Source organism: Acomys minous (genome assembly GCF_964271855.1).
Source record: "Acomys minous genome assembly, chromosome: 12".
NCBI classification, from domain to species: Eukaryota; Metazoa; Chordata; class Mammalia; order Rodentia; family Muridae; genus Acomys; species Acomys minous.
In genome coordinates this window covers 73,671,532-73,694,132 of record NC_140493.1, presented here as the reverse complement: position 1 = coordinate 73,694,132, position 22,601 = coordinate 73,671,532, and the positions used below count along the sequence as shown (strand labels likewise).

Here is a 22,601-nt window from a genome sequence, read left to right as displayed (position 1 = left end):
TGTAGTACACAGGGCTCATAGCTAAGTAAATTGTTGATGAACAGCAAATATCAGCAGCCTACAGAGCACCTTCTGGGTACTGTGAAAGCAAGCAAGCAGAAAAAACGCTTCCAGGTCTGTTCCAGCTTGATTTCTACAGGTCCAATGAGCACGGTATGCGGTATCTTATGTAGTAGGGTCTTAGTGCCAAGTCTTAGTGACCAATCACGAGCAGTGGCAAGAGCTGTATTTTTTGTGAGGGGAGATTCCTCTGGGACCCATCTGACATGGGAAAAAATTGTCTTGCCCAACCCCGCCCCAACTCCAGAACTAGCAGATGGTTAGTGTGTGTCCTTTCATATACTTTTCTCTCTGTGTGTAAGTACAGAGTTACACACACGTGAGTAAGTAAAAATCCAAAGCTGTAGGCACATACCCGCCATTTGCAAAGCTAGTTTTTCCATTTAGCAGTATATAGTGGCCATATTTTCATTGGAGTTTCTGTAGAATTAGGACAGTCTCTTTAGGAATTCTATCGTGTAACTATTTATATCCAATTCTTTATCAATCTATTAGTTCAATTTTAGCTATAACACATAATTTATTAAAAAATAGTTTTAAAGCCTTGGGAGATTGATTCAATGTTTGGTTATACTACTTTTAAAAACATTTCCTTAGAGGCCGGGCATGGTGACGCACACCTTTAATCCCAGCACTCGGGAGGCAGAGGCAGGCAGATCGCTGTGAGTTCGAGGCCAGCCTGGTCTACAAAGCAAGTCCAGGACAGCCAAGGCTACACAGAGAAACCCTGTCTCAAAAAAACAAAAAAATTAGGAGAAAGTTCAGTAAGTGAAGGTTTGATGTTTAAACACAGAGGTAAAACTTGTAAACTGATCCCCTACTACCACCACTCTTACCCATTATCACACTTTCCCATGATGCCTTGTGTCTCAAGCTTAGTGTTTTTTCTTTTTTCACTAAAATTACTGTAATTTTTGGTTTAAGACTCTTGTTTTTTTTTCCTCTCTTTATATATATAACTAACTGCTTTCAGAAATCCCTGTGGTGGTCACACTATCTTTCTCAGGCTACAGAGTAACTGGGCCTATGAGCATCTGACTTTAAATTTATGACTAATTACTTTATTCTCAATAAATTTAAAAATAGAAAATAAGGTCATATGTATATAGCTGTGGCTACTGTTTGAATCACCACTTGAGTTTGTTTCTGCTATACTTAGGAGTGATTACTTACTCTAAGGAGCTAAGTTACTAAATATTGATTTTTAACTTATAATTTTATTTCTGTCATTTTTAAAGACATGTTTATATCTATTAGATATACCCCAGGACAAGATAATTCAATGAGAAAGGGGGGAGGGGGGAAGGGAGAGAAGGAGGGAGGGAGGGAAGGGGGGGAGGGGAAGCATAAAGGAGAAAGTAACATAGAATTTTAAATGACTAACTGTCGGCAGTGAGCTCACTGCTGGTCACCTGGTGTTAAGGCCTGCACAATTCTTCCCTCCAGGGGAGAGTGGAGCTGGTAAGACGGAGGCCAGCAAGTACATCATGCAGTATATCGCTGCCATCACCAACCCCAGCCAGAGAGCAGAGATAGAAAGGTAAGGGGGCCTCAGGGACGCGGGTGGGCGGGGCCTCACTTAGTGTGCAGACTGGGCTACACCTAAACTGACGGACATCCAGCATTTTTAATATGAAAATTGCTTTGATTCTCACATTGCATATTGTCTTTCTGCTTTTACTTCTATTACTATAGCAATTTCCAGCTTTATCAAGTTAAAAAAAAAATTAAAACTACTTTGAAATAGTTGAAAGTGTCCTGGTTCTAGCCAGTTTCCAAACTCAGCAGCAGAGCTTTTATGATTTGCATGGTCTTAGTCTTCAAGCCACTGCCGGGTCCTTGCTCTGTGTTTTAAAGACTCGAGCTCTGGGAGAAACAGGCCCAGGAAGGTAGACCCGCAGCTTCCTTCCCAGCACTGTCAACTGTAACCCACTGATGGCTGGGAGTCCAAGTAAGGTTCATGTGTGAAAGGGTCTCCTACTGTCCTGTGCTGGCCTCACAGTAAGATGAGTACAGTGCCTGGCACACAGAGTTTGCTTAATAGTATGTAAGGAGTAAATTGGTGATCACTTGTTTTTTAATGAAGCAACATGACTGGCTTTCTTATGCGGCACAACCTTTTCCAAGAGGGAAAGGGTGCTTTCCTAGTAGATCTCTCTGAAGTTGAACATTAGTTTACTGGAGAGTCACAGCTCATCTGTCCATCACGGGCAGCTTGACAGGCAGAGTCCAGGGTGTTGTAAAGGGTGATGTAAAGGAGAAGACTTTAGGATTGGTGATACGTGTGGAGTCTGCAATGTCATCGTAACTGGATTACCCAGGCAAAACAGGCCTTTTAAAAAAAACGTGACATGTTCCCACATCTGGCTTTTCACTTTGCAGTCTAATTTGAGAGTGAACATTTGATCAAATTTTTATAATTTCTTTTGGATCTCGGGAGGATAGCCAGCTGAGGACGAAATTGCTTTCACTTCTATATAGCAAATACGGTTTATGTAAATTTACTGTCATTCTCCAGCACATCGGGCTCTGTCCTCTTATGGTGCCCTTTGTAAGCAAGCAGTTCCTACACACATGCCTCTGTAAAGCATGGGCAGCAGTTTAAGGGCTGGGGGGGGGGGGGGCAGGGAGGGCGGTGGTGGCTGCGAGGGGCGGCGATGGTCCACCAATCGGCTTGTGTCAGAGGCCAGGTTATTTCTGTGGGTGTGGCTGTCGGTGAAAAGAAACAAGGAGATGAGGACTAGAACGAAGTTCAGATCATCCAGTTGTTAAGTGTCTTCGCCTCTGAATTTTGTTGTAACTTTGATATATTTTCTTAGAGTGAAGAATATGTTGCTGAAGTCAAACTGTGTTTTGGAAGCTTTCGGAAATGCCAAAACCAATCGTAATGACAACTCGAGCAGGTTTGGGAAATACATGGATATCAACTTTGACTTCAAGGGAGACCCCATTGGGGGACATATTAATAACTACTTGCTGGAAAAGGTAAATGTGCTAGACTTCTAGGATGATGCTTGTGAGAACTGAAAATTTTCATTTATTGCCTTAATGTAGTATTTAATCCTATTATTTGTCTTCAAGTCTCCCTTCCATGGTAAGATACTCTCTTTCTGCGTTCTCACATGAGCACTTAGAGCATCAAGTTAGAAAACGTTAGGATTTGTCAGTGCAGATTTGGGGGGGGCATGGTACATGGGACAGAAAGAACATGTGACCACTTCTGGGTAAAATTTAATCCAAACAAATCTCTCTTCCCTCCGTCCCTCCCTCTCTCCCTCCCTCCCTCCCTCCCTTCTCCTATGTGGTCAAGGCTGGCCTGTAACTCACCATCCTCACGCCTCAGTTTTTTTTAAGATGTATGTATGTATGTATGTATGTATGTATTTATATAAGTGTTCTATCTTTCTGTTTATCTGCATGACAGAAGAGGTCATCAGATCACATCATAGATGGTCGTGAGCCACCATGTGGTTGCTGGGAACTGAACTCATGACTCTGGAAGAGCAGACAGTGCTCTTAACCACTGAGCCGTCTCTCCAGCCCCCATGCCTCAGCTTTCTGTGAGTTGAGGCTACAGGAATGTACCATCATGCCCAGCTTGCTGACCTAGGCTTTTTTATGTTGCCATCCTCCATCCAGTTTACTTTTAACTAAACTGAAATTTTCTTTCCTCTAGTTTCTGTTTGCTTACTAAAAATAATATGTATTTAAAACTGGCTGCAGCAGGACACACATTCGTTCTCCCAATACAGTTAAGCCATGCTGTACAGTCACCTCTGCCTTGAATTGTGCTCTGATTGCTTCCCAGTAACCCCACAGCATCTATGACACTCTAATTTCTATTTTTATCTGTCACATCGAGGCTGACTATTAAGGAAGTAATTGCTTTGTCAGGGTCAGTTGGAAAGAAACAGGAAACACTAAGTATTACCCATCTCTTCCACAATGTTTCATGATTCCCCTGTGCATACATATTCAATCAAAAGGAACACTTTGAATGAACGTGCATGTTGAGCTGTCTCTTTGGAGGCCTAAGCAGAATCCACAGGGCCTGATCATGTTGCCTGATTTTACTGTGGGATGTGAGGCATTGCTTCCTTGAAATGCCCGCGGACTCTGGACAAGGGAATGTTGAGAATGCTCCTCCCTAGCGTTCCCTTCCGTTCTCCCCACTCAGATCCCTACCACTTGTACATACTATTTTTAGACTCCAGGTTTAAAAAAAAAACAAAATATGGCTTCACTTCTCATGAATGTTAAGGCATCCATTTTAGGCAATATAAAGAATTATCAAAAATATTTTCAGGAAAACCATAGGGACCACCCATCTCTGATAAGCTTTGGCCACAGGTTTGTTTGTGTTTTTTGTTTTTACCCCCACCCCCGCCCTCTGAGTTGAGGACCAAACCCAGGGCCTTGCTAAGCAAGGCTCTACCACTCAGTAAATCCCTAACCACTGGCTACAGAGGTTTTTGGGATTTTGTTGTTGTTTTGTTTTTTTTAGTGTCTAGATGAATTTCTTTTTTTAAATGTTTTTTTACATATACATTTATATTATTTACACTTATATAAAATAAACTACATACAGCAAGAAGAAGCCACAGAAAAATCAGGAATTATATTAATATTCATTCGTAGTGTATTTGGCAACCTTGAAGAAAACGTATGATTCTCTAAGAGAGTTGCTTCTGTTTCATTTAAACCTATAATTTCAGATTAATCCTTTTAATTAATTAATTAATCTCCTTTACATGCCAATCACAGCTTTTCTTCCCTCCTCTCCTCCTAGTCTCTCTCTCTCTTTCCTCCCCGCCCCCCATCCTTCAGTCTTTCCTTGGGTATCAGCCTAAATTGGCATATCAAGTTGCAGTAAACAAGGCATCTCAGTTAGTCAAGGAAAAGAGATCCAAAGGTGGGCAACAGAGTCAGAGACAGCCCTGCTCCTGCTTTAGGAGTCCCACATGAAGACCAGGTCTGTACAACTGTCACATCTGTGCAGAGGACCGAGGTCTGTCCCATGTGTGCTCTCTGGTTGACAGCTCGGTCTCTGGACCCCTATGGGCCCAGATTAGTTGATTCCATAGGTTTTCCTGTGGTGTCCTTGACCTCTCTGGCCTCTTCAATCCTTCCTCCCACTCTACCATAGGACCCCCCCACAGGACCCCCCAGGTTCTGCCTGTTGTTTGGCTGTAGGTCTCTGGATCTGTTTCCATCAGTTGCTGAGTGAAGCCTCTGGGATGACAGTTTTGCTAGGCACCTGTCTGCAAGTATAGCAGAGTATCATTGTGTCAGAGTGGGGACTCTGTCATGGCATGGGTCTCAGGATGGGCCAGTCATTGCTTAGCCTTTCCTTTCCCTCAATTTCTGCTCCATCTTTACCCCTGCACCTCATTGTAAGCAGGTGGGTTAAAGGTTTTGTGGCTGGGTTGGTGTCCTAGTCCCTTCATTGGAAGTCCTTTTCTGGTTGCTGGAGATGGCTGTTTTAGGCTCCATCTCCCTCATTGCTAGTCTTAGCTAGAGTCACCTCCATAGATTCCTGGTCCCAGACATATCCCCACTGATTCCAGTACTCTCTCCCTCCACCTCCACCCCTCGGGTCCCTCTGGCTCCCCTCCCCACCTCGTCCCCCACCCAGTTCCCTCCCTCCATCCATTCCCAATGTCTATTCTATTTTGGATTAACCATTTTTAAAAAAAAAAAAAAATCTTTTTCTTAGTCTCGGGTGATCGTGCAGCAGCCGGGAGAACGAAGCTTCCATTCTTTCTATCAGGTTAGTAATCACTTCCTTATGCAGAGAATTAGTCATTTGCCTAGTTGTGCAAAGAAATCTTTCTAGTGACTCTCATCCTATACCTTTCTGGCTTTCCTTGTCTCCACAACACATTACATGTATGTACAGGCTTGCACAATCCTACCCTACCTAAGAGCCTATGAGCACGAGCACTGAGAGAGCTAGTAGGTAGCCAGCCACCCAGATGCTCCCAGGCTGAACATGACCTGCATGTCCTTAAAGAGGAGGCAGGGTAATGGCCATGGAAGCGCTTACTATGGCGCCTTCTAGATGTGTTGATTTCTTTTTTTTTTCTCTCTCTCTCTCTCTTGAATTGAGTTGCTGCTCCTGTACTTGATATCTCCAGAGATGGGAATCTAAATTTGGTTTGCATTGTTCTTGATAGGCATGATATGATTACTTTAAAAACAAAAGCAAGGAGTTATAAATTCAAGGAAGAATCCTGTATGCTGTCAACACTCAGAAAAAAAAAATAAGCACATCTTTGGGGAATGTTATTAGAGTGTGAGACAAACTCTTAAATAACCCTTCTTTGGCACATCTGCACTCAAAGAGCAAGTGTGATATTAATATGATGTTTGAATCTCAAAATTATATAAACCATAATTTAAAGAATTAAAACTATAGGGTAGGGTAGATATTTCAGTTGGTAAAAGGCTTGCTGTGTAAACAGGAGCAGCTGAGTTCAGTCCCCGGAATCTGCGTTTAAAAAATAAGAGGCTTGGTGGTGTCCATGTGCAGTCCTAGTGCTGGTTAGGCAGGGACAGTCCTGGGGATGTCTGCTCCAGGCCAGGAGAAAAAACAAAGTGAATGGAACCCGAGGGATGGCAGGCGGCACCCAGAGATGACCTCCCTGCACACACCCACAGGAGCACACGTGCCGACACACATTTAAAGCTGTGAGTTAAAAGACTGATTTCTGTGCAACTGTCTTTGAAGGAGATTAATGGTGACAGTTATAGTTGAATACAACATCGTATGATTAGGGAACTGCCTTAGTCAATGCCGTTCAAGTTCTGGTATGTCTGGCTAAAATATTATTCTTTAAGGTCTCTTAACTGTGTATTTTACGTAAACCAGAGCTTCCTGTTGAGTACAGAACCTTTTACATCAAGGCCTCTTGAAGGCTTGCTTTATACTAAACAGTAGGGCATCAATTTCGTGTTTCTGTTGGCAGTTTGCTAGAGTTTAGATAAATGATTTCTCTTTAAGATATAAGAATTGTTTATTTTAAGAACTTACAGCTTTTTGCCGGTGTCTTTTCGGGTTGGATGAAGTCACTGAGACGTAACTTCACTCTAAGAGTCACAGCCATCAGTCAGTCACATTCCTTTTTGGCTGTGACAGTTGAGGACTCCGTGTGACTGTCAGTTGATGCCACTTCCCCACAATGTTGATGTATCTAAATTCAACAGAATGACACTGCTAAGCAGCAAGCCCCTCGGGGCAGGGATCTTGTCTCACAGAGGATGACATTCCAAGCAAGAACCTCTTAGACCAATTTTGCTGTGAATGAGACATTTTAAGTGCTCTTCTTCGTCACTTTATAACATACTGCCTTTCTTAATATATAGAAGCCATTCCTCTATAAGTAAAAACAAGGGGGCTGGAGAGATGGCTCAGTGGTTAAGAGCACAACCTGCTCTTCCAAAGGTCCTGAGTTCAATTCCCAGCAACCACATGGTGCCTCACAACCATCTATAATGTAACCTGATGCCCTCCTCTGGCCTGCAGGTAAACAAGCAGACAACACTGTATACATAATAATAAAATAAATCTTAAAAAAAAAAGAAGAAGATAAAACTAAATCTAAATCTTTCCTCAAAGGATGAAACAGGAGGACCTAAAAGTATAAAGCCCAGAAAATGAATAAGCACTACATCACTACTAAGTTAGAGTGTTTGACATTTGGGGAATCCACATCTGCTTTGACAGTTGCATTAGCTAGCAGGAACCCTAGAGAGGCAGAACCAAATGAATTGATATTTACTAAACTAGCATTTATTAGATTGGCATACACAACACCAGGCGGGTCGCCCAGCAATAACTGTCTTTGTGCTGGAGAGGCTGAGAACCCAGTAGCTGCTCAGCCTGTGGGCCGCTGAGCGCCTCAGCAGTTCCTGTCTGGTGCCGAGGGCCTGAAAATTCCTGGAACTGCTGATCTTCCTTGAAACCTTGAAGAAACTGAGTTCTTCTATCAGCAAAAGAATTGTAGTAGCAGTGGTTGTAGCTGCAGCAGCAACAGAGTAGATACAAAGACAAAAAGCAAAGCTCTTCCCTTGGACCTCCTTTTTATTTAGGCTGCCACTCAAGGGCCCTGCCCACATTTGGGGAGGGTCTCCTCCATTCAAACAGCCTGATCAAGAAAATCTCTCACAAGAGTACCCAGCAGCTTATCCTTTAGTTGATTCCAGATGCAGTCAAGTTGACAACCAAGGCTGTCCATCGCAGCAATTTAAATTAAACTAAATATTTTTCAGCTACTCCAGGGAGGTTCTGAGCAGATGCTGCACTCTCTACACCTGCAGAAATCACTCTCATCCTACAACTACATCCGTGGGGGGGCACAACTGAAGGTGAGTTCCAAGAGGAGGCAAAAGGAACACAAGAGGCCCACCCAGCCCCTCTGCTGCCCTCGTGCAAATGAGTGTCTCCTCTGTTCTGCTTTGAAAACTCTTGGTCCAAAACTTACTCTATCTCGGAACTGAAAACCTGGCCAAAGGTCCTCTCTCTGTGTTCAAGGTTTTCTCTTAGTATCTCTTAATATTTGATCTGATTCCATTTATCCGAAACCATAAAAACACTGAGGACTAGCAAGCCTTCCTCATAAGACTATGTGTGATTTGGCCAATGCCATTTTGTTATGACAAAATGAGATTAAAAAGCACTTTGATTTTCTCCCCATTTTTTATTTTGGTTTGTTTTGGTTTTCCAAGACGGGGGTTTTCTCTGCGTAGCCCTGTAGACCAGGCTGGCCTTGAACTCAGAGATTGCCTGCCTCTGCCTCCCAAGTGGTGGCAGTAAAGGCATGTGCCACCACTACCCAGCTTCCTACTACTTTTAAATATTGATTGTGATTATCCTAGAAATAGTTTTGTGGCCCTTAAGTTGTTTCTTTGTATTCATCTCTCAAAAGAACTCATGTTTTCCCTTCCCTTGTGTGCAGTCACTTGCATAGGCATCTGCAGGCCCATTTTGATCTTTATTTAAATTAATTTTCCTCTAGTCATCTCATAGCCAGTTTTAAATGTGGTGGTTCAGGAGAATGTATAAGGAAGTAAATGTGGTGCTGTCCTTGTTCGCTGGAGGGGAGGTATAGAAGTTCAGAAAGTACTGAGAGGCATGGGGCACGGATGCTTCCAGAGGGGTAAGAGTATGCAGATTTGGGCACATGCATGTAACCTCAGTACTGAAGAGGGCGAGACAGGAAGATGCTGAGTCTACCAGGGCCACACAGCCAGACCCAGCTCAAACAAGAGAAAACACCCGTGACTTTAGTTGGGTGAAGAAGAAAAGGATCTCTGACAGCAAAGGATGTGGGAAATGTTTTATATTTAAACTATTATTCCACTTAAGCTAGTTATACCCTCATTACTGGCATAGCAATATTTTTATTGCTATTCATAGAAGTACAGGATAATTAGGTTTTGTAGTTAATTTTCTATTAGTTGGCATTTAGATTGTGCCACCCTTTTCTAAGAGCAGAAATGTTTGGCTGAAAATGAGTTGAAAAATAAAACAGTAGAAAGATAATGGTCCAGCTTTCTCAGCATTGCCAGAAATACTTAAAAATGTATAGAGGATTGAGAAATCAACACTTAACAGCTAGTGGCTGGGCTGTTCCTTTGCTCTAAGACCATTTTATTAACAAAATTATTTTGTAGCAGGTCTTGTAGCTTAATACTAAGTATTAAGTTAGTACTAAGTAAAAAGTTAATATAACATTTTATAAATAAAATTAATCTTTTGTACTGTTTTGATTGGTTTTCTATTTGGACTCCATGCCCCTTCCTTTCTGACAAAAACAAAGAATATATGCACATAGTAAAACCCAAGAGAGGTGGCTCAGCAGCAGAGAGCAGTGGCTGCTCCTGTAAAAGACTCTCATTTGACTGCCAGCATCCACATGGTGGCTCACAACCGTCTGTAACTTCAGCTCCAGAGGCTCTGATATTCTCTTCTGGCCTCCATGGGTGTCAGGCACACTCACATACTTAATTATAAAATAAGAAAAGAAAAATTCTAAGACATATATGCCTAAGTCCTATTATGCAGAGATGATAACTAATAATGATTTGTATGAATATTCACTAATAAAATCCTACAACAAATCCTGCTTAAAACTAAATTTATTATGTTACAATATAATCATTTCCCCATACAAATATAAATAATTTTAATATCCATAAAGGATTATGTGTATTTTAATTAGTCTTAGAATGTAGGACTCATGTGCATAAGATACCTTGAGTCACAGGTAAGAGAAACTCCGGGTAAAGTTTCCCAAAACAGTAAGGAATTCGCTGATTCTGTATGACAGCAAGTGCTGGGATGGTCAGATCCAGCGTCTCAGCCACACAGGTGGGGTTTGTGAGGTGGTGGTGGTGGTGTTTTACCTTACAGCTCTGCTACACTCAGGAAACTGACTTGCCCTCTTGGTTTGGTTTTTGTTGTGGTCTCAAAATGCCATCAGCAAAGTCCCAGAATTCACAGGCAAAGGAAATGCCACATTATACACATATGCCTCCCTGGAGCCCCTCTCTTTCCACAGCCCGTCATGTGCTTTCCCTCATGTCTGCTAGATCACACTGACATCACATGCCTGTGGCTGAGCACTCACTTGCTAAGGGTTAGGGTTTCTGTTGCTGTGGTAAATACTATAGCCAAATGCAGCTTAAGGACAGAAGGGGTTTATTTCATCTCCCAGCTTGTGGCCCATCATCCGGGAAAGTCAAGGCAGTACACGGGGTTCAGGGCTGCTGCTTACAGACTTGCTCTCCAGGGCTTGCTCAGCCTGCTTTCTTACACCCCTCAGGGTCACCTGACCAGAGGTGGCCCCACCCACAATAGGCCATGCCTCCAAATCATTCACTCATTAAGACAGTGCCCCATAGGCTCACCTGCAGCCCGTTATTTTGGGAGGCATTTTCTCAATTGTGGTTCCCTTTTCTCAGATGACTCTAGCCTGTGTCAAATTGACCATAAATAAGCCAGGATAATGGCCATGGTCCCTTTAGAACCATGAAGCCTCCTGAGCTCAGGGGCAAGCCAGTGAGAGACGATCTTCAAGAGGACTAAGTAGATCTTGGCCTGTCAGCAATGATGAAATAGGAGATGGATGGCTGTTACGAAGAAATTTCCTTGTATGGGACAGAACTGCAATCTCCCCATACAGTTATAGTAGTACTGTCTGATATTTGAGTGTATTTCGGTGTGGTAAGGACTAGACAGCAACTCTGTCCACAAAATTCATGAGGAAATTGAAGCTCAATAAGGCTGCACATCAATCCTACAGTGAGGGACCGCTGACAGATGCAGGGGCTTGCCTGCTTGTGCCTAGAACACAAAGGAGCAAGTGTTTCCTGAGCAGAGGAGGTTTGCTTTGTGTGAGAGAGCTTCAGGCCAGGGCACCATCCAGGCAAAATGAGCAGCTTGTCGAGAAAAGGGTTAATCCAGTGCTGCTTCAGGAAAAACGCGGCCTATAAGCAGTTGCCATTCTCTGCTGTGGAGTCTGTTGGTACCATGGTATACGCACCCTGGTGCCCATGTCTCCAAGGGCTGCAGACTCACCGTTGAGTTCCTGTGCTCCAGTTAGGGGCTATAACTTACCACCAGACACTTACCACATGAGAAAACTAATGGAGCATAGCCCCGGACTACTCAACAGCCAGCTAAGTGACTGCAGCTGGTGGCTTCTCTCCAGGTGCCACTCTTCCTCACCTGGGAAACAAGCCCGGTTATACAGTGTGGGAGCTGTTGCCAGCCTGCACAAGCGGGCCTGTGGGAGAGAGCTGCAAACGCAGTAGCCAACCAGGGACTGTAGAGCTCCCATATACAACAGTCTCATGTGTGACCTTGCACCCCATGCCATTGTGTCCCTGGAGCATAGAGCTGGGGTCGTCAGTGATTCAGCTTAGGGCAGAAGCTTTCAGAAAAGTGCATGCTGCTTATTTTAAGTGAGAGCTCTCACACAAACAGGCCTCATATATCTAAACAATATTCCCAGCATGAATTTTTTATATTTATCTTTCTTAAAATGATTTACTAAGAGGCACCAAGACTTTGGCTAAACACTTCAGTTTCATAATTAACGCTCATGCGAAATGTTTGTGACTTAAGTTTCTCATGTTCGTGTCTAGTCTTCCATCAATGACGCTGCAGAGTTCAAAGTCGTAGCTGATGCCATGAAAATAATTGGATTCAAACCTGAGGAGATTCAAACTGTGTATAAAATTTTGGCTGCAATTCTTCACTTGGTGAGTAGGGAAAAGTATACTGACTCCCTGTAGAAACAGGGTACTCTTTTCAGATTTTGTTCCCTCTTGAAAGTAATTTGTTTTTGTGAAATTCTTGCTTGTGTTTTTGAAAAGTGTACTCTGATTTTCTTTATTGTTTTACGTTATGAAGGGTTTGCCAAACCACTATAGATTTGGAGACTGCTCAGTTCATTGTATTGTGATTTCCCAGACCTTGAACTCAGCGCCGAGCCTAATGGTGATGGCATCTGAAAGATGATTGCAAGTGCCTCGCAGGCACAGCCAGCCCATCTGAGGCCAGCACCGTAGACCAGCATGGCAAGGACATTCATAAGTTTGACTACATAAAAATATAGAACCTCTACCAAAAATGTGTGCTAAGATGAAAGGATGGGTGTATGGAAAAGAGGGAAAGAGGCGTGCAAGGCTTGCACATGTAGGCATGCATATTTAGGAAGGCAGGTCCAGGCAAGGTCACTGGATCTCATGATATGTCAGAAGCTCATTGGAAATGGTGTCTTTTGTTTTCATTTTTGATATAGGGAAATTTAAAATTTATAGTAGATGGTGACACGCCACTTATTGAGAATGGCAAGGTTGTGTCTGTCATAGCAGAATTGCTCTCTACTAAGACAGACATGGTGGAGAAAGCCCTTCTTTACCGGACGGTGGCCACAGGCCGTGATGTCATCGACAAACAGCACACGGAACAGGAAGCTAGCTACGGCAGAGACGCCTTTGCCAAGGTGAGACTGAACTTGATCCGTGGGTTGCAGCATAGGTGAAGTCCCGTGAGGATGTGCTCGGACACCGCTGACAGTGGGCTAAGGGCTTTTAGAAACCATGGGACCTTGTGGCCGTCATTATCCCAGTGGCGTTCCTGGCTCTATCACTGCCAGAAAAGCAAACTAGACCAACTGTGGCAATGAAACCACTACCTCAGCGGAGTACAGCACCATTTACCTCCCCTGCTTCATCTTCCGCTATCTTCCAACCTACTCCAACATATTCATCTTCTCTTTTTAAAATATTTTTAACTTTATAAAATTTTATGTGCATTGTTGTTTTGCCTACATGTATGTCTATGTGAGGGTGACAGATCTTGGAGTTACAGACAGTTTTGAGCTGCCATGCGGGTGCTGGGAATTGAACCCAGGTCCTCTGGAAGAGCATCCAGTGCTCCTAACCTCTGAGCCATCTCTCCAGCCATATTTCAAAGCCATAGATACCCAAGACACCATAAGTTCTTCAGTCCTTTCCGGTTCCAGCCACAGGGCCTCTGCACAGGCCATTTCTCTGCTTAGGTTGTTCCTCTCTCTCATGGTGCCCTGTTTAGTCATCCTGCTGACTCGGTCCAAGGGTCTCTTCTTCAAGGAAGCCTTCCCCAGATTGCCTGAACACAGAATAAATTAAAGTTACTCCAGGAAGGGATGGGAGGATGGCTCAGCAGTTAAGCATACGTACTGCTCACGCATTGGACCCAAGTTCATTTCCCACCACCAAGTGGAGCAGCTTAACAAACTACCTGTACTTCCAGCACCAGGAAAACCAGCACCTCCAAGGGCACCCACATTCACCCACATACAGACACACATAATAAATAGTTTTAAAATGTCTCCTCAAGCCCTGTGTGTATGTGTTCCTTCACCCTATTCCTACACTCCTTGGAGACTGTGTCTTTCTTTGTACTTAGTGCTGTATTTCTAACAAACTCTATGTCTAAGTGCTCAGCAAATATTTAGAGAGTGAATGAATAAATTCTAAGTATCCAAGTCCATTTACTCGTAGCTCAAAGTGGGAAGTGTTTTCAGAGGTGAGAGAGCAGAGGCCCAGACACATGCCAGAGAACAGTCTTCAAATACAAATAGTGGCTGACCACCTGTTTAATCATCCAGGTCGCCTGCTTCAGTTTAGCACGTATCATGTAGCTGTTTCTGTAATAGGTGATGCACATTCCTAATTGTTCCACTTAGGCGATAACACGCGTGCTCAACAGTCAGAAGGTGGGTGGGATTGAAGGCATCCCAAGTACAAACAGAGGGACTCGTTCCCAAACGGGCAAGAATTTATGGTGTTTTTCCTCTCACAGGCGATATATGAGCGCCTTTTTTGTTGGATTGTCACTCGCATCAATGACATCATTGAGGTCAAGAACTACGACACCACGATCCACGGGAAGAACACGGTTATCGGTGTCTTGGATATCTATGGGTTTGAAATCTTTGACAACAACAGGTAAACGGGGTGAGATGCTTAAAACCCTGTTGCTTATTCTTCCTTTGCTTGGGCCTAACATCTCCCATCTCGCGTAGCTTCGAACAGTTCTGCATTAACTACTGCAACGAGAAACTGCAGCAGCTATTTATTCAGCTGGTTCTGAAGCAGGAGCAAGAGGAGTACCAGCGGGAAGGCATCCCTTGGAGACACGTGAGTGCCCTCGTGAGGGCGGGGCGTCTCCCGGCTCCGCCCACCCTAGCATGCCTCTCCATGTTCCTCCTTGGGGTATGCAAGTCTAGTCCATCTTGAGGGATCCAGTTCAACTCTTCTAATCCGATAGCCTGCCTTGTTGGTGCCCAGGATGTGCTCAGTACAGCCAGAAGCCTCGCAGCTTCACTAAGCTGATGCCACATGGCTTCCTGGTTGTTTTGCCTATTAGAAGCTGGCATCACTCAAAGGTCACTCACTCGACTTAAATTGGACGGACATACTTCCGACCCAGTTGATCTCGTTCCTCCCACCGTCTTTTCCTCTACTCTGTGACTTAAGTGGCAGCGAACTGCTCTCAGCCATTGATGACCCCATTCTCTGAAGACTGGGCACTGGAATGCCGGGACGCTTGTGTTCCTGACCAGTTCCACGTGCTTTTCCTGTCACCTTTCTCCTTGTGGCTCTTCCTGAGATGTAGTGAGAGAGTGACACTGGCCCGGGTTCACAGCTGACAGGCCTTCCTGTCTCTACCAGCAGACTTAGTCTGTCCTCTTGTACATTTGTATATTTAAAGCAATTTCAGAGTAGACTTTTTAAAGTTGGTCTTCTATAACTTGCTCATGTTTTCTTGTAGTTATTTGCTTCTGTTTCTGGGAGATTTTATTTTGTTTTTAGGTTTTGTTGCTGTTTGTTTGTTTGTTTGGTCTGTGGCATAGTCTGATGTTTCCCTGGGTGGCTTTGAATTTGCTGGGAAACCAAGGATGCCCTTGCTCTCCTAATTCTACCTTCGCCTTCCGAGTGCTGGGATTATAGACCTACACGGCTGGGCCTGGTGGCTGAGTTTATAAAGCTGTCCGCACTCTCACCACACAATAAAAATCAAGCTAGTTCTCTGATATCAAACATAGTATTGACATTTCAATTCAAAAGCTTCTTGAAATATTATATTTAAATTATTTTTATATTCATACCTTCCTATTTTCTATTTCTACTTATTCATTTTAAGAGAGAGAGAGAGAGGTATAATAAATAGCATTTCTGCCTCAATTACATCTTCGCCTTCCATTATGTGTCAAATATAGTGCCATAAAATTTCATTGAAGTATATGAGCATAAATTTACATATTTAAGATAAACCTGAGTTGTTAGCTTTATTATAAAAGAGCTGCCTGTTGTTTGATTTAAACAGTGGCCTCCCGTAGCTATTTAAAATCTAACTCAATTAAGTTTATGTGAAGTTTCCTAAAAATTAATCTTTTGTTTAATATATAATATAACTGAAGTTGAGGGCTTTTTATCATAAATCCTACCATAAAAGTTGAGGGCTTTTTATCATAAATCTTACCATAAAAGTTGAGGGCTTTTTAGCATAAATCTTACCGTAAAACCTGTTACTCAGACAGGATTTGGAAGTACTGATCTAAAATATCCACTGAAACTGGTTGTGGTGGCACACACCTGTAATCTCAGTGCTCCAGGGGCGGAGGCAGAAGGATTGAAAATTTGAGGCCAGCCAAGGCTACATAATAAGACCCTGTCCCCCCCCAAAAAAAAAAGAAAAATAAAAACCCCTTTTAGCAATCAGAATATCAAGTCCCACAGGCTTAGTCCATTAGGGGGAAGAGTAACCGCCACAGTGTGGCTACTCCAGACGCCTCAGAGAAGCACAGGAGCCCTGCAGATGAGGGAGTCCTGAGGAACTGAAACAGACCATGAAGGGAACAGCACCCAACTCCCAGGTGACAGAACAGCATGGTGGTGTGTGCCAACATTATAACCTCTGTTTCCTTTGGAACCCTAAGCTTCTAAGCATTAGGATTTCTGCTATCACTGTAGAACATTTTGAGAGTTCTATGGGGTAAGAAGGAAACACCAGCTGTGTGTCCCTCTCTTTATCACGTGTTCCAGGTTACCTTGAAGTTAATTCAGACATCACATTACTTCATCTGTGATTTTTTCCCCCCACATTTCTCTAAGAGACAAATACTCCTACAAAAAAAACTCTAACCACAGTTCAATGATCCCATCCCAAAAATTAATAACAAGTCCTTTAATATCGCTTCCTGCTTCATCAGTTGTTTATTGTTGCTGGTGGGGACAGTTTGCTTGATTGGATCCAAATAAGAGTTCTGCATTATGATTGACAGGTTTCTTACATAGGTCTGGGCTCATGTGCTCCCTCCCTTCCTCCCTCCCTCCCTCCTCTCCCTGCTCCCCCACCCTTTTTTTTCTACTTTGTAGTCTTTTGTTGAAAAGAGTATTTTTTTTCTGTAATGAGCATTTTTTTTTCCCCTGTAAGGTTCTGAGCCCAGTTCCTGAAGTGTCAGGAGCTCGCGTCTGTGCGCCCGTGTGCTCTGTGTATTGGTGACTAGAATCTAGGGTCTTGACTGGGTCCGGAGTTAGTTTTCTCCACTGCCTGTTTCATGGCCTGTGTGTGCATGCCTACCGGGAGTTCAAAAGGCTGAGTATCCCTCTGATTCATTTGCTTCTAAAAGTTTATAAATAATATTTTTTTAATTTCTATTTTTATGTATGGATGTGTGCATGCGTGTCTGTATGTGCGCCACATGCTTACAGGTTCCATGGAGGCCAGAAAAGGGCTTTGGAAACCCTGCCCCTTACATGACAATCAAAATTGTCTACTGCCACCGCTGAATGTCCCCACTGACACAATTCATCTCATTTGCGAATCAATGATTCAGAAAAACTAGAAAAGCATGTATTTAAAAAAAAAAGATTGGGGTTCTGGGGAGTAGAGGCGGGATGACATCGAGTTTTCAGGCTTTCGATGAAAAGAAAGGAAATTCAGGAAAGAACACAAAAGACTAGAAACGGAGCTGAAGGCCACAGCACACAGCTGGCCTAGGCCTGCAGCCTACCACACACCTTCGTGTTCTGCTGTGAGCCTGTAGGGCTTGCAGGGGTTAAGGGAGACAGCGCTTAGTTTCCGGGCCTTTGACATGAGACGGGACACACGGCGTGCCTGAGAGAGACCTGCGCAGGCTGTTTCTCCACAGCCCGTCAGAGCAGGAAGGTGATAGACCTTGTGTACATTGACGTTGCTGGGGAGGGAAAAGCCAAAGGTTCTCAACTTTATTAATGGAAGCAAGCGGAAAGCTTATTCTTATCTTTTATATGTAGTTATGTCGCAATTAGTTTTTCAAAATTATTATTCCCAGAAAAATTTATCCCCCAAATTCTCCTTTGGATTTTTGTCATTGCGTGTCACATGAGTAGAACTGCAGATTCTGTGGCATACTTAATTTTCAGAAAAACGTCAGGTGATACTTTGGGGCTATCTGGTGGCTCTTCCTGGAAGCTGTTCCATGGCTAACAGCAAACAGATTGGGAACTGGCGGGATGAAGGACTGGGATTGGGTGTGGGGCTGGGAGACAGGAAAGACTAGTCACTTCTGCCTTAGTCCACAGTCATCCCCGATGGGTCCTCCGTAGCATAAAGAGAGTGAAGACATCAGGTTGACACACGTGTTAACACGCGTGCTCGGCTTCACTAATGCCGTCCACCCAGTTGACATGGGGTGTTACCTAAGTTCGTGACACACCTGCATGCCTTGCCCGTGGGGTTCCTGTTCTCTTTGGCATTGCTCTCGCGCTTGTCCTGCAGATTGATTACTTCAACAACCAGATCATTGTGGACCTCGTGGAGCAGCAGCACAAAGGCATCATTGCCATCCTGGATGACGCTTGCATGAACGTTGGCAAAGTCACTGATGAAATGTTCCTTGAGGCCCTGAACAGTAAACTGGGCAAGCATGGTCATTTTTCCAGCCGAAAGGTAATCATGAGGCCGTCCACTCTTCTTGAGCTGTAAGATTTTTGCTTGTTTGGCAAGGCAACATTGTTCTACATGAGGTTAAAAGAATGTACAGTCAAATACAGGGGAAAGGCCTGACGGTCTGGTAAAGGAGGCATCTCTGTGGGTGAATTCTGCTTCTCCGATACAGTGACCAAGTTGACAAGATTACTGTATCCAGGAGAGGGAGCTACAGACTGAGGAATTTGCTAGATGCTGGGAAAATGAACAGGATTCTTTAGAAAGCATGATGTCATTTATAGCCAATAGGTGCTGAGTCCTTGTTCGTTTGCTAGAATTTTGAGCCTGCATCTGATAATTCTGGCATAAGAAATTGCTTTTGTCCTTGATTAGCACCATAGTCCTCACTTAAAAATATGGAGTATGCTCTGTCTGTATTCTTCAGAGCCTGTGACCTGCTGAAAAGTGGGAAATTTTAGCTGCAGTCATGGCTGTTACGACGAAATGCATTCTTTAGTGTACTGGGTAGCTTTCCAATGCCCCATTTTTTACAATCAGAAAAGATCACAAATAAAGCGCATTTGTGTAACAATTGGTGGGAGCTGTGGTTGTCAGACTCTCGTACTAGACCTTATATGCAGTACATTTATCACTCGTGTTTGTTTAGGTGTCTGTGTTGGGGAGGGGGACACCTTATCGTCACCCCAGGCTTCCTCACAAACGAAAGCTTGTCCAGTAGTGGGATGCTGCCAGGAAAACGGGCCCCATTCCTTCCCATCCAGAAAGAAATGGCAGCAGTTCTGCTCCTCTGTAAATTGGTGGCACATTGCCACCACTGCATGAATAAATCTACTTCCTAACTACGTCCTCTTCAGAATTATGTAATCTGAACCACGAAATTCCACAATTAACTAGAGAAGGTGTGAATCATTTTTAAATTGATTATTGACTGATGCTTACCTCAGGCCAGTTGTTTGTTGCTACAAGTTCATCTTCAGCCAACACAGACTGAGCTTTAACATTAAGAACCTGGGTCCCCTCAGCCAGGTCCCACTTGTACCCCAAAGGTCTAATTAAGTGCCTCTTATTTAACAGGCCCAGTCCTCAATGCTGGCCATAAAACTGCCCATAGAGAAAAGTAACCATAATCACAGTGAGACAGTTAGGGGCACCTTTACCCAGGCAAAGTCCTGACTGTGAGGGAGCTTAGAGACGCCATTGTCCACAGTTTCTGGAGCTTCATCTGCTGCTGTCCCCTCCACATCTTACACAGTCAGCGTTGGGGAAATTACATCAAACTGATCTCCAGCATACCAAATAAATCTTAAGTTGTTCTTATAATAAACAGATATATGCAAGTCTCAAAACTGACACCCCAAATTCTTATTCTATCTTTCAACCTGGTTATTTATACAACTGAGTTAAATAAGTTGATCAGGCAAAAAAATAATATTTTATTTTATTTTATTTCACATGTATAAGTATTTTGTCTGCGTGTATGTGCACCATGTATATACAAATGCCCTCAAAGGCCAGGAGAGAGCATCACACACTCCTGGGCTAGAGTTAAAGCCAGTTATGAGCTGCCCTGTGGGAACTAGGATTTGAACCCAGATCCTCTGGAAGAGTAACTGGTGCTCTTAACCACGGACTCATCCTTCAAGCCCCTCGAGCAGATATTCTTGAAATGTAATCTCATTTTATTTTATTTTTTTTTCTTTTTGAGATGGACTCTAGCTCTATGTTGCCCAGACTGGCCTCAGACTCCTGGGTTCTGGTGATCTTCAGCCACTGAAGTAACTAGTCCTAGCAGTGCATGCCAACACACTAAGCTGTGATGTTGTTCCTAACAGCAACTGAACGTCTTGTGTTTAAGCACTTGCTATTGATGTGATAGGAGGTGCTGAACAGTCATTTATGTAGTGGTTGAATTCTTTCTCTTTTATTTCCTTCCTTACTTTTGTTTTTGTGGCAGTCCCAGCTTTCCAATAGACCAAGTACCTACTTTTTTTCCTCGTCCCTCAGTATCCTTGGACAAGTACTGAGATGAGGATATTTAAACTGTATACGTTTGGGGATTTGTGTATATATATAAGTATGCATATGTGTTTGTGTGTAAGCAATATATAGGAGGTCAAAGGTCAATGTCCCATATCTTCTCTATTACTCTTTAACTTAAAAAATACATTTATTTATTTATTTACTCACTTATTTGTTTATTTATTCATTTTGATATGTACATGCACATTCATGCCTTGGCACACATGTGGAAGTCAGAGGACAACTTTCAGGAGTTGGTTCTCCCGTGTGACTTCCTAAGATCCAACTCAGGCTGGTGGCAAGCATCTTTAAACACAGAGCCATCCCACTGGGCTTCTAGTTTATTTTATGAGACAAGGTCTCTCACTGAACCTGGACCCAACTGAATGAGCTATACTGGCTGGCCAGCAAGCTTCATCCTCCTGCCTCTGCTCTGCCAGCACCAGGTTTACAAATATCACTTTACCCAACTTCTGTGCAGTTGCTAAGGGTCCAAATCAAGTCCTCCTGTTTGCACAGCAAGCACTTCACAACCGAGCCATCTCCCCAGCCCTATCTTTTGAGGAAGTTTTACCTAGTAAAGGAATGAAATGAAACAGCCAGGCTGTCAGGGTACTTAAATCACCACACACCTTTCTGCCATTGGGCTGTATGTTGAGCCAGGCATCATTTGCTCCTGCTAACTGGTCAGGTAGACTTGCTGGCTTACTAAATAAAAGATCAATGGCTTTTATTTGGGGACTAAAATCTTCCTTTTGCATTAGAGGTACCATGAAGAAGCAGTCACATGATCCAAACAACCATAAAAATATTTTAAAATTTAAAAATAGCTAAATAATAAGTGTATAACAGTACAATTTAAAAAAAAACTATGGAATTTTTGTGTGTTGAGGATAATCACAGCTTTTCATTTTATCCAAAAATATGCATGGCCATAATTTGAGTCTTATTCCTTCAGGAATTTTACAAATTAAAGGGTTCTTCAAAATGGTAGATGTGGGGGGAGGCAGGCTAAAGAGAGTGCTTGACAATTAAGAGTGCATACTGGTCTCGCAGAGGACCAGAATTCAGTTCCCAGCACCCATGTCAGGCAGCTTACAACTGCCTTAACTCCAAATCCGGGACTTCCAAAACCCCCACACTCGCAGTGTATAAGCCCTCACACACACCATTAAAGCTAAAGTGCATCTTTGAGAGAGCAGGGGGCGGGATATATTTTGGAGACTCCTTTATGCTAGATGCTTTGGTCTCATAATTCATTTAACTCTCCCCTTTCTCAGATAAGTAATTATTTAAAGAGACAGAGTAAGCCTCCAACTTCCTGTAATTCTTCATTTGTGAAACTCTTAGATAGCTTCCTTTAGCATCTGAAGCCTACTGTCCTGAATAGGATTGTATGCTGGATGGCGCTGCTATTACAGTACTAAGAGGTACGGTGTAGAATTTTACTTGTCTGCCTGCCTGGTGCTACTGCAGCAAAGAAAATTGGAGGAAGTCATGAGCAAATCCAGTGTCATACAAATCCTGCCATTTCATAAAGCACTCCCCTTCGATGATAGAGGATGCAAGGTTGATCTTTTATGAGGAGCGCCTAAACTAGAGTCCAGCTCTGCAAGCAGATGAGCCAAGCCACTGTGTACTTAAAGACATGGAGCCTTGGAGCCTTTCCAGGGCTACTGCTTACTAGTAATGTGATGTAGTGCCAGCTGTCTACGTCACTGAGCCTCAGTCTCCACGTATGTGAGAGGGGCAGTGCTATACTCTTAAGAGTGGATTATGAGGACAGTAATAGGTGTGTGCCTCACAGATAGTAAGCCTTCGGTGTGATCCTCCCAACTGGAGCGTGGAAGAGAAAGATATGAGTGTCTGTTTCTCAGAATGCCGTACTTCTTCCATTGTCTGGCTGTCCCACCTGCTAGGGACCATCCTTTACATCCAACTAAATAAAGGGCATCATTTGTCAACCTCTGGCTACACTGGGTATGGAATAGCCGTAGTGCATATTCATTGTCCAGGCCTGGCCACTTGGCCA

At 43.4% G+C, this 22,601-nt stretch overlaps 1 protein-coding gene across 3 annotated transcripts in view; it reads left to right on the top strand.

Annotated features, from left to right (window-relative positions):
* Nucleotides 1-22,601, top strand: part of MYO1D (myosin ID) — a 303,283-nt gene that overhangs the window by 90,694 nt on the left and 189,988 nt on the right. For 2 of the 3 annotated variants that reach the window (XM_084750417.1, XM_084750419.1), the window contains exons 3-11: nucleotides 1,507-1,600; nucleotides 2,880-3,045; nucleotides 5,777-5,830; nucleotides 8,332-8,427; nucleotides 12,211-12,327; nucleotides 12,870-13,073; nucleotides 14,417-14,562; nucleotides 14,640-14,754; nucleotides 18,380-18,550. In XM_084750417.1, coding sequence (XP_084606543.1) covers nucleotides 1,507-1,600; nucleotides 2,880-3,045; nucleotides 5,777-5,830; nucleotides 8,332-8,427; nucleotides 12,211-12,327; nucleotides 12,870-13,073; nucleotides 14,417-14,562; nucleotides 14,640-14,754; nucleotides 18,380-18,550 — 1,163 coding nt within the window. The remainder of the gene's footprint in view (nucleotides 1-1,506; nucleotides 1,601-2,879; nucleotides 3,046-5,776; nucleotides 5,831-8,331; nucleotides 8,428-12,210; nucleotides 12,328-12,869; nucleotides 13,074-14,416; nucleotides 14,563-14,639; nucleotides 14,755-18,379; nucleotides 18,551-22,601) is intronic. The other variant, XM_084750418.1, reaches the window with a different exon arrangement.